At 37.8% G+C, this 12,145-nt stretch overlaps 1 protein-coding gene across 1 annotated transcript in view; it reads left to right on the top strand.

Moving 5' to 3' along the window:
• Positions 1-6,752, top strand: part of VAV3 (vav guanine nucleotide exchange factor 3) — a 191,007-nt gene extending 184,255 nt beyond the window's left edge. Inside the window, exons 25-27 of the mRNA XM_075182568.1 lie at positions 666-795; positions 5,098-5,249; positions 5,866-6,752. Of these exons, the coding sequence (XP_075038669.1) occupies positions 666-795; positions 5,098-5,249; positions 5,866-5,907 (324 nt within the window). The 3' untranslated portion in view covers positions 5,908-6,752. The remainder of the gene's footprint in view (positions 1-665; positions 796-5,097; positions 5,250-5,865) is intronic.
• Positions 6,753-12,145: the final 5,393 nt, after the last annotated feature.

The following is a 12,145-nucleotide window of genomic DNA, read 5'->3' as shown; positions in this document are numbered from 1 at the left end:
AACTCCATATCAAGATGGAGATAACAGAACTAAAGCTTTGAAAAAAGTGCTTTAGGAGCATACTGCAGTGACCGGCCTTGGGAAGCAGTAAATTAACTCTTACTGCCTCAGGTTAGTATCGTCAGAGCAGTTGAGTATCCATCCACTTTTTTATTTTTTTTATTTTTAATAAATGCCAGTAATAAATGGTATACCCGTTGTATGGTATGTAGTTGTGAATAAACACACTGACCCCTTGGAGAGCTTAGGAACAGCAGTCGCTGAACCGTTTATAAAGATGACAGTCGGGCACATGATTTAAATACATTTCTTAGAACATAATCCCAACGTATACCTCCGCAGAATTATAAAGTAGTCCACATACTACATGCATGATTAAAATAAAATTATACTTAACTCCTTGATGGGAGAACTAATGACAAATGTGCCCCTTTGTCCTGTGTGAATGTGTTCACACTTCAAAATGTCAAAAGCATATTCACACTGCAGACGGCTTCCACCTCACAGTGCTGCCCTGTGAGGAAACCGCTAGAACTATCTAGAGGCATTTGGGGTAAGTAGGCAGCACATAGTCAGTTTTTAGAAGGATAGCCCCATTTAATAACACATTTTATATGGAAATAAGTTATTCCTTTCATAATAGATTAATCCTATTTTCTGTACAGGAACTTGTAGAGTACTATAAACACCAGTCTCTCCGAGAAGGTTTCAGGAGTTTGGATACAACTCTACTTTTCCCCTATAAAGCTCAAGAAAATCAAGGTGGACATGCGAGTAACCGATCTTCAGGAATGTGTAAGTATTTTTCCGTGTATGTGTGGATCAGTCTGACATGGTTCTCAATGGAATATTCTAGTCTACTTTCCTAATTGATAGATTTTATTAAAAGAGTTTGTCATCCTTGTAGACATAAAAATGGCAGTTGTACGTTACTAGAAGGAATTCAAAGGCCTTCACTAGACAATGGCAATCTGTCATACAATTTCTAGAGTAATGAGAGAAATAACTAATTTGCATAGCTGAAATTAATTTACAGAACTTTTTTTAATGATCATTATAGAAATTAGATTCCGTTTTTCACCAGGAGCTGCCTTTTTCTTCTTCAGGAGTGTGTGTGAAAGCACAATATCTATCTTCAGCGCTTGGAAGATAATTCAAGGGTGGATATTACAAATTGCTATTTAATATTAAGTACAATCTACTTGTTTTTAGCTATATATTGATCTTTACTTAGGACGACCAGATTTCTGAACCCAACCCAATTATATGAGTTTGTCAGCAGAGCACATGAGTGAATGAAAAAAACCCAGAAAATACTAGAGTTGCACCAATTTCTTATACAATCCCCCAAATGTTAATTATTACAACCATACATATAATCCAAACATAAACACATAGGGCCTCATTTAGAGTCGAACGCAAAGTCTGTTTAAGAAGTGTAGGAGTGGGAGTGTGCCGCAGCTTGGTAGGGTATTACGAGTGGCAAGCAATCCCATTTGCCTCCCACTCGTAATACCCTACCAAGCTGCGAGCAGTTCCTGCAGCTAGCTAAAGTTTGTGCCACCTAATTCCTGCCGCACAGCTTTAGCCCTGTTTTGACGTGTGTTGCGTCTGCGCCTCACTGCGACTAGGATGTATTTACATGGTCACGCCTTCACAATTCCGCGTTCCTCCCATTCTCTCGTAGTGAGTCGCAAGCTCTCGCAAGTGTTAATTGCGTCCAAGATGCAGGCGGATTTGGTGCTTTCTGCACATGCGTGGTAGTGTTTTTTTGTTGGATGTGCCTAAAACGGACTTTGCGTCCGACTCTAAATGAGGTCCATAGTGTGCAACTCGCTACAAGTGTGTACAAAGCACTGGTAAAATGGTTTAGTTTGATAACCTCTATTGGCCACAAATGGTACTGCAAGAAATTACCAACATATTTTAAAGCAGTATTTCTATTTTGGAGATGTCTATACCTATATCTAGATTCCCTTAAACATTTAAAATGTTATTAAAAAGTGTAATTCAATAGCAAAATAAATTATACACAAAATGAATACAGCTTTACAGTAAAAATAAGTAATTTATCTTTAAAAAAATGACTTGCTGTCCATTATACTATTTAAAGTTCTTTGTAGTGCTAGTTCAGGCTTAGAGGGCTCAGGTACAATTTTTGCATCTGACAGAATCCCATTGTGCTGTGGTGAACTCACAGGAATCCTTCTCAGAGGGTTCAGTGATCCCCCAGGATGCAAAAGTGCTAGTGTGTTGGGCCCTTGTTTAGTGCATGATGGGTGTTATATCTGAATATTAGCTGGTGAAGTATGCTGACTGGTCTACAGCAGCCACCCATTTTCAACTCTTGTACAATATTATATCAGGATAATAATTACACAAAGTATGATTTTCAACTCTCAGAATAGCACATTAACCATTGTAATCCAAGTATTGAATCCATTCACAGCTTCACACAACAACATTAATAGACTTCTTGTGACTGTCCAGCTGTTTTTTAACTACTGTAACACAGAGTCACAGGTTAGCTGCCCTATTGGGGGAAATGTGACTGAAGGAAAATGTGACTGAGCTATTCATTGACACTGTTCAGCAGATCTGCTGCTTAGTGATGCCGTATAAAGCTGTTGTGGTTTTACTTCTTAGTGACATTGTGACGTGGTTGTGACTCTCTGGTCTTTGCTTGTCTGTCTTCTCTCCAAGCCACGTCTGTGCTATGTGGGTTTGCTTTTGTTACTGCGCCTGAGTACAGCTTTGTGCCCCCCTCCACCGCTCCCTTCTGGTCAGGTAGCTATTGCACTGCTTTCTATTCCTCTTGCATGTCTATCAGTGTCAAATCAGAGCTGCCAACTGACTAAGCCTATTTATCATTGCCAGACACAGCAGCATGAATAAGTACAGTGCTTTAGTGATGACAAAAATTCATTATAAAGTTGATACTATTATTATTATTATTATTATTATTATTATTATTATTATTAATAATGATAATAATAATAATAATAATAATAATAATAAAGCAATTATTACAATTTTGCTTAAGGTCCAAAAGGTTATACAGTATATACACATTTAGAGGTTGTGCATCTTTATGGTAAAAGAGCAGTTAGAGTAGCATCTGCGCCTTCTCAAGTATAATGTTTCCTTATCCATAAATGTTTATAAATGAGTTGAACTCCGTAACTTATGCATTATCCTGTACAAGACAAAATTAAGCAAAAAAAAATGTTTGGAGTTGGGCATAGTTATCCCTCTGTACAACTATGAGCACACTTGCAGTATTTTGTCAGTAGCCTCTTTTCTTGCCTATTCTATGTCATCTTTTTAGACCTCTGAACTGATGCCAGACCATTCCCTAAACTATTGCATTGAGAGAGGATTATCAATCATGAATTATATTAATAGGCTAATATACTTGCAGTAAGCCTTCGCCTCCCACGTGGTACGCCATAGGTAAAAATTAACCTTTCCTAAAATTTTAAATCCGGCTTTCTTCACCCCCTCCCCCCACCAAACAATGTTTATGTTCCTGTGTTTTGGAAACTCTTCTACACTTGAATTTTTAAAAAGGTTGCGACAATTTTGCACAACCCTCCCTCAAGCCTAGTACCCTAGGCTGCAGCCTAGTCAGCCTATTGGATAATCAGGCCCTGATTTCGGGGCAATCGACTGTCTCAAACCAGTGAAATTAAATTTGGTGCTTTCCCTGGCAATGTTGCAGGGCTCACTTTGATAATTATCCCCCCTGAACTTCACAATGAGATGTATAGCATTTTATTTTATTTTATGTTTATTTTGGATGGTTTGAAAGACTTGATATTTACATGACAATTTGCCATTAGTAGAGTGTTGCATATCACCACATAAATCATTAAAAAATAGGATATTTTGACAAAATTGACCTTTGATAGATCTCCCCCATAGATTTGACCCTAGAGCCTGTTAGCACAGCTTCTTCTACTCACTGTACACTCAAGCTAGTTAAAAAAAGACAAAAGCTCATAGATACGCCAGGAAATAGAAAAGTAGAATGAGATAGTATAGTATACCTCCAAACCCTAATCAGCTGGCTAATTTTTATATATCCATTAAAATCTAAACTTCCATGAAGGTCAGGATAGTGTCACTCGCTGATGCGTTTTCAAAACATGTGCAAACGCATACGTTGTCCAAGTCCCAGTTATACTTTTCCTTGCCAGTCTTGTTGAACAACCGAGCAAAGAAGTTGGAAAACAGAAAGATGATAAAGAAAGGGATCATCTAGTTTTTAGCTACAATAAAAGTTGGCATCTCTGATACGTACAATCCCTTAGCATGCTGTGTCTGACTAAGATCCGTCTGTCTGGCAATTAGTAGCAGTATCCCGTGGAGTTGGGAAAACTAGCAGAATGAAGACCAGGAACTAGGTGCACTTTAAATAAGATTAATATGTTGCATTTGAAGAAAATTTTTGGAAGTATTATATTAACTCAAACATTGTTAAGTATTGACTTTTATCTATTATGATCCAGTTGTTGACCTAATTGTACAATATTGTTTAAAACAGTAGGATACATTATAATGAAACTTCATGTAGAAAAAGAAAAGATAAGAAAAAGACGTAGTTAGCAATTGCAGAGGTTCACCCATTTATGGCTGACCTGAAGTTTGCTTGGGCTCTAAAATCCACCCCATAGTTTTTGTCTTACATTTTAGGTCTCAAATAAGGTAAGATAGTGTTATGAACCTATTGCCACCTATCCTCTTCATTTTGATGCATTGATTGTCTATATTGTAGAGAGAAGAACAATTAGCAATATTGGGTGGAAGAAAGGGGACTGTCCTGGGAAAATCAGGACATGTAGCACCCTCCCCATTTACTACTTTCATTGATTTAGAAGACTATATAACATGGAGATTTAAAATTAGTGCTTGGGTTTGTTTAAGCAGTTGTTCAATATAATCCTATTTTTAGTTATCATGGACCTCCACTAACATGTTTGAAGTTTAATACACTACTTTCAAACCCATTTTATTGTCTGTACTGATCACTTTACTAATTTTTATGAGGTGACATTTTATAGCTCCTGTTATAATGTGTTTCTATTGTTCTTTCAGTCCTGAGTCCCAAGGTTCTAGGTATTGCTATTGCTCGCTATGATTTCTGTGCCAGAGACATGAGGGAGTTGTCCCTGTGTAAAGGAGATGTGGTTAAGATCTACACAAAGGCGGGGACAAATGGCTGGTGGAGAGGAGAGTCCAGTGGAAAGGTAGGTTGATGGGAAATGGGGTATTCAGTAAATTTGTGGATTATGCTGGCGTGTAGTGTGTGGAAAGGGGAACACCTGCGACTACTCTGAAAAATGATAGACTTCTCAGTTATACCATTTACCCAAAGTCAAGATGACATGTCTTTTAAATGGGTGACTGGCAGATCGCACAAAACTCTCCCTCAGAAGATGAACATACAGTATTTCCTGATGATGTTTGTATTTCTGTTTTAAAATGTGAGAATAAACAACAAGAGCTGGACACTCAGTTGCATGTATAGTGTTCCTATCACCTACATACAGTGGACTGTATGGATATTCATGTGAAATCAATAGAAACTAGTGACATCACATTCTAATCACTTTATGCCCCCAGGCCTCATTGCTGTGATTAAATCTTAGTGAATTGATAAGCTGCATTCCCAGGAAAAATGTGTTTGGAATGGCTGGAAATGGGCACACTTTCAGTTAAAACCACAATGAAATATTCATATGTTAAAATTTGTTTTCCTGACAATTCAATAAAATGAAAAGTGAGCCTTATAGGTTCAAGTAATGTTCCTCTCCGGTAAACTAAATGAAAAGATCTAATTACCTGTTTCCCTTTCTTACGTAGGTTGGCTGGTTTCCATCCACATATGTAGAAGAAGAAGACTGATTATAATGATATAGCGTATAACACTGGAAAAATTCCTAACGTTCGCAGAGTTCTAACCTTAAGATTCTGCCTTCTGTCCCTGTGCAAAAGAGACTGGACCAATAACCTTTGTGGCACCGAGCCATCACTGGATTTTCCATTGTCTCCATATTGTTTTATGGAACAGATGAGCATGCTTAGTATAGGAGACCATACACAATCGGGATGTACCAGATCATAGCAGGTCTGAGTGTGCACAGAATGAGCCAGAAACTGTCTGTGCAAAGCTCCGCAACAAACAATGTGTTGCACGGTAATATTTGTACAGAAAAGTATTTTAAGGAACAACTAAACACATTTCTTATATTGCTAAAGAGAAATCATTACGTGCATCTAATAACCTATTGGCAAATAAAAAATAAAAAAAACACAAGTATTTCCTCACCATTTCCAGTACTAACCCTGCTGCTTGTATAGCTGTTTCCATGTTAAGAAGCCTCAAAGAGACTTTGGTGTCCCATCTTCTCCTGTGCTGCCTAACCTGCAGTTCCTTTCAATAAGCACAAATGGACCCCTAAGCATACACTATGAAGTACTCCACTAGAAGTTATCATTCTGTGGGCAGGACTACAGAGGCAATATATAAAGCTGAAGTCAGGAAGAACATCAGGAGCTAAACACCTGTGGCATGGTCTTTTATATATGGATTTTACATTTGTTTGTATTATTTCTTTAAGCCATTAATGTGAATGTTCGATACAGAAGAGTCTTGTTCCATATGCTGTACTATGATCTTGCCCGAGATCCAATCGTATTATTTATTACAAACATAAATTTACAATAAACAATTGTAAATTTCTATATTACATTATATGCTGTCAACTAGAAAAACTCTTCTGCTACACGCACCACCCTTTTCATTATCTATTATCTTCATTTTACTCAAGATCTAAAGTATTTGATATATTTTTAATCTTTTTCATTTTCATTAAACTTCTTCATGTGTGTTAATTATCAGCTAATGCCCGGTTGTACTTAACTGGTAGTGACACAGAGGTGGGGGTAGGTATGTCTTCAAATGCAGAGCACATATATTTCATTTATATATTTTTCAAAATAACTACAATAGTGGACACATGGCTTAATAAGATTGGTAGTTTAATTAACATCTCTTTAGTCAGTCCATGCATTATGGATAAAAGGGAATGAGAGAATGGGAACAGAACATTTCGTCCTAGTCGGAATAGGTCAAGTTGAGCTGCGTCTGCACTGCTATGTATCCCCAGTAAATGTTGCAGTTAGACAACAGTGCCTCTAAGCCTACACATACACGGCACTAAGCCAAACACATAATAACTAGAGACGAGCAAACACCAGACTGGTGTTATGTTTCTAAAACTCGTCTTTTGGTGTTTGGCTTCGGAATTAACAAAAAATTCAAATTTGATCAATCATGTTAAAAACACATAGGGCTAGATTTACTAAGCTGCGTGTTTGAAAAAGTGGGGATGTTGCCTATAGCAACCAATCAGATTCTAGCTTTCATTTATTAGTACCTTCTACAAAATGACAGCTAGAATCTGATTGGTTGCTATAGGCAACATCCCCACTTTTTCCAACCCGCAGCTTAGTACATCTAGCCCATACTGTACGTCTGAGCTGTTTTTGCCCCTATGTTAGTAATAATATAATTTACTTATTCTGTATTGCATACACAAAGGTATTTCAAATCAAATAATATCAAAATTATCACAAACATAGCAATATTCAGTGTTATATATACAGTCATTTAGAATTAAATTACATCACCAACACACCGTATAATGGTAATGTCATTATGCCAGAACACTTAACTAATGCAGAATGAAGGCCAATGAAGAGAAGTATGCCTGAAATCTCCAGGATTTCATAACACAACAGTTCCGTGACCTCCCTTACACATAATATGAGGATGTGTAAAACCAGACAAACAAATGGCCATCAAATACATGATAATAATTTCAATAAAGACAATAAAATACATGCTTGTCTGCCTTGCGTAAACCCCTCTACAGATTTGTAAGCCCAGGTTTTCCTCCATATTCCTGGCTACCGGTGACAATAGCTGTCTCTTTCTGAGAAGCCTAGTTTTTACTGCTCACTGATTGGTCTAACAATGCCATGACACTTTTGCATGGACTCAAGGAATTGTAGTTGTGCTTCTGATAGAACATTGTGCACTTGAGCAGGACTACAATTCTCAGAAAATTAAAAGCCTGGGCTGATGGCAACTAAATCTGATCATGTGAAAATAAAGTGTTCAGCAGCACGTGCAATTTCAGGTCAATTCGAGGTTCCACTTTGATATGTAAAACTCACATTTTGATGGATTAATCAGAATCCGAACCACTCATCTGTAAAAATGACTTATGATCGTGTTAACAACTGAAGTGTGGAATACCTTCTACCATACCTTCCTCATACAATTGATGGTTACTTTAGGAATTATAACATTTTGGATTCCTCTAGAGAGAGAGATACTCCATTAACTATTTGGTGTACCCTCTGACCAGAAAGATCTTAAGATATCTAATACAAGTCTCTACTAGTTAAATGAATAAAGAGAAAACATAAAAAAGAAATGTAATTAAAAACTTAGCTGATGAGAAATGGAATACAAATTATCAATGTGTATATTTGTGTATTATATATTTTATTGTAAATGTTTTCCTGTACAGTCTACTCTATCACATCAGTGTTAAATGATAAAACAGTTATATATTTGTAATTGTATTGATCTATGGGACACACTAGAAATCTTTGTTCCTGTATTTATATCTTTATACAGGTGAAATACAAGTCTGTATATACAGGAATGGTTGTCAATCACACTCTTTCCCTTTTATTGCCACTTCAAAAGGGGGTCAATTTCAAGCATTAAGTACACTTCTGGCAAAGTCATCTAACATTACTTATGTTACCTTAAAGCATCAAAACATGTCATTTTATTCACTGGACTTTGTTAAAGTATATTTGTCTTGCAGATTTCATAAAGAATTGAAAATCATGAATTATACAGAGTAGAAGCTTTATTGCAGTGCAATATTATTAACACAGGCACATCCCGTTCTTGAGGAAATCCCTCCCTCTCGGCCTTGTGCTTACTCTAATTTGGGAAGATTAGCTGCTGTAGTTGGCTGTACTAGGGACAGAAAAATCCTCCAATCATGATCCGTTGAGTGTATTTCTTGATCGGAGTTGGGAAGACCTAAATTGGTTGTTTGTTTTGCTAATATGTACATGTACAACCCAATGTAGTATGTATTAAGCAAGGGCTTTATTACTGCATGGTAAGTAAAGTGAGTGCTGTTAGCAGCACTGAAGTAAAAATAGTATTTGCATTCAATGATTAGTATCTGGAATAAAAGAGTCCGTAATATGTCTGGTTGATCATGCTGGAGATGTATTTTAACAATAGCCAGAGAACAACAGATTGCAATAGACTGCAGTATAGACACATTCTTGTCTATTACCCTGAATAGTGTAAGCACCCCCCTATAACTCTTGAAATTGCACTGCAGTTATTATGTTAACTACTGCAGGTAGCTAACTAAAATTCCTAATACATTCCTAGCTGTAGATAAACATTAGCGTAAAAAGTTACTCTGCATATTTCTTATCCTTCTTTCATTATACTTTAATGGTAAAATAATCTCAAACTCTATGGGGTCTTGCTGAGTTGGATGCATGTGCAACAAAAAAATAATCTCTAAAAAGCTGCACCTAAAAATAGCGTATTTACCCCTATAAGAGTCAGTATCTTAAGATGCATCCAGCTCTGCACCAGTCGTATATGCAACAGATGTCAGACGTACTTACACCCATCCAGTTCATAAACACAAGAAAAGATTTTTAACATTCGTTTTGATAGCAAGTGGAATGCGGGCTGGAAGGGGCATGCAAACGCAGGCCGAGTACACTGGAGGTGTGTTCACGAAAATGCAGCTCATGCATATGTGCAGAATCTGTGCATATGTGCCTGTTAGGAGGCGTATGATTAGCACCTGCAACTGAGTTGACAATGACATATCGTAAACAAGGCGCATATGCTGTTAAATTCAGAGGTGGACGCATCTCGAGATGCATACAGTTCTGCATATTGGCAGATATTCTCTCATTTTCCATGCTCGTTTTCTAAGAATAAATTATTTCTATTTTAGCTCCCACTCTGGATCAGCTCTATTGTCTCTAGGGGAGAGCTAGCAACCTTTGGCCCAGGGGACAGACAGAGGTAACTGGCCTATGCTACTGCTGCACTAGTTACATTTTTTTTTTTTTACAATAACAGTGTACAGGTGGAATAAATGTAGAAAAATCTACATGAATCAGCCCTCATCTGAAAAATACAAGAGCAAGTGTCCCCATTTCTATGCACCCTTTGATTAATTTTTAAATATACTACTGTTGCTTTTAATGTCTTTTTAAAATGCATTTTTAGCTCACCTAATTGACCTAGAGAGTGCAGAAAGTATTCACAGTGCTTCACTTTTTCCACATTTTGTTATGTTACAGCCTTATTCCAAAATGGAATAAATTCCCTTTTTCCCTCAAAATTCTACACACAATACCCCATAATGACAACGTGAAAAATGTTTTTTTGAGATTTTTGCAAATTTATTAATAATAAAAAGCTGAGAAATCACATGTACATAAGTATTCGCAGCCTTTGCCATGAAGCTCAAAATTGAGCTCAGGTGCATCCTGTTTCCACTGATCATCCTTGAGATGTTCCTACAGCTTAATTGGAGTCCACCTGTGGTGAATTCAGTTGATTGGACATGATTTGCAAAGGCACACACCTGTCTATATAAGGTCCCACACATGACAGTGCATGTCAGAGCACAAACCAAGCATGAAGTCAAAGGTATTGTCTGTAGACCTGCGAGACAGGATTGTCTCGAGGCACAAATCTGGGAAAGGGTACAGAAAAATATCTGCTTCTTTGAATGTCCCAATGAGCACAGTGGCCTCCAACATCCGTAAATGGAAGAAGTTCGGAACCACCAGGACTCTTCCTAGAGCTGTCCGACCGTCTAAACTGAGCGATCGGGGGAGAAGGGCCCTAGTCAGGGAGGTAACCAAAAACTCGATGTTTACTCTGTCAGAGCTACAACATTTCTCTGTGGAGAGAAGAGAACCTTCCAGAAGGACAACTATCTCTGCAGCAATCCATCAGTCAGGCCTGTATGGTAGAGTGGCCAGACGGAAGCCACTCCTTAGTTAAAAGCACATGGCAGGCCGCCTGAAGTTTGCCAAAATGCACCTGAAGAACTCTTGGACCATGAGAAACAAAATTCTCTTTTCTGATGAGACAAAGATTGATCTCTTTGGCGTGAATGCCAGGCGCAGAGCTGGATTAAGGTTCTGGGGGGCCCGGGGCACTTAAGACGGGGGCCCCCTATTGTGTAATATGGTCTTCATTTTAGACAAATAAACAGGCAATGCTGTGTGCACTACTGTTAGATGCACGCAGCTCTGCCATCACAGCATAACAGTGTGAAGTAGGACATACCTCCTAACTATCCTTGCAGTCAGACCAAATCCTGACTAAGTGAGACAGTCACTCACATTCTGGACTGTCCCACTATATTGAGGACAGTTGGAAGATGTTCCTGCTCTCTCCTACCTGCTCTTGTCCCTTTTCACCACCTGTGGCTGCTGGTGTCTTAAGCTCAGCTGCTGCTTGTGTAGATTCTGGGATGTCGGGGCCCTATTTTGAAAAAAAAAGGTACATAAACTCTAGGAGTCCCAAACACTTCTGTTAATAAATCAATAGCACCCCCTTTAATAATTAGGCCTCTCTCCTTGCAACCAGCCCCAAACTGGAAATTAATACTATTCACATTTAATAATAGAACTATTTTCCCCAAGCAGCCTGACATTAAATTAATAGTGCACACATTTAATAAATAAACTTATTTCCCTCCCCACCAAACAGCCCCAGCAATAAAATTTACTTAAATTTCCCACAACTATCACAGGCATTAAATAATTCATATTTACAATTACAAATAATAAATAGCCATCCTCCCCAAAATCAGTCCCATATTCATCTAATAGCCCCAAACCATCTCATCTTAAATTAATAGGACCCAATATTAAATTAAATTGCCCCTCCATCACCCCACAAATAAAATAGCACTCATTAAATAATTAGCCCCCACCTGCATTCCACCATTAAATAGCCTACCTCCCACACTATATTAAGAACCCCCCTTCC

Source organism: Mixophyes fleayi, chromosome 8 (genome assembly GCF_038048845.1).
Source record: "Mixophyes fleayi isolate aMixFle1 chromosome 8, aMixFle1.hap1, whole genome shotgun sequence".
Taxonomy (NCBI): Eukaryota; Metazoa; Chordata; class Amphibia; order Anura; family Limnodynastidae; genus Mixophyes; species Mixophyes fleayi.
This window is presented reverse-complemented; position numbering and strand designations above follow the sequence as displayed.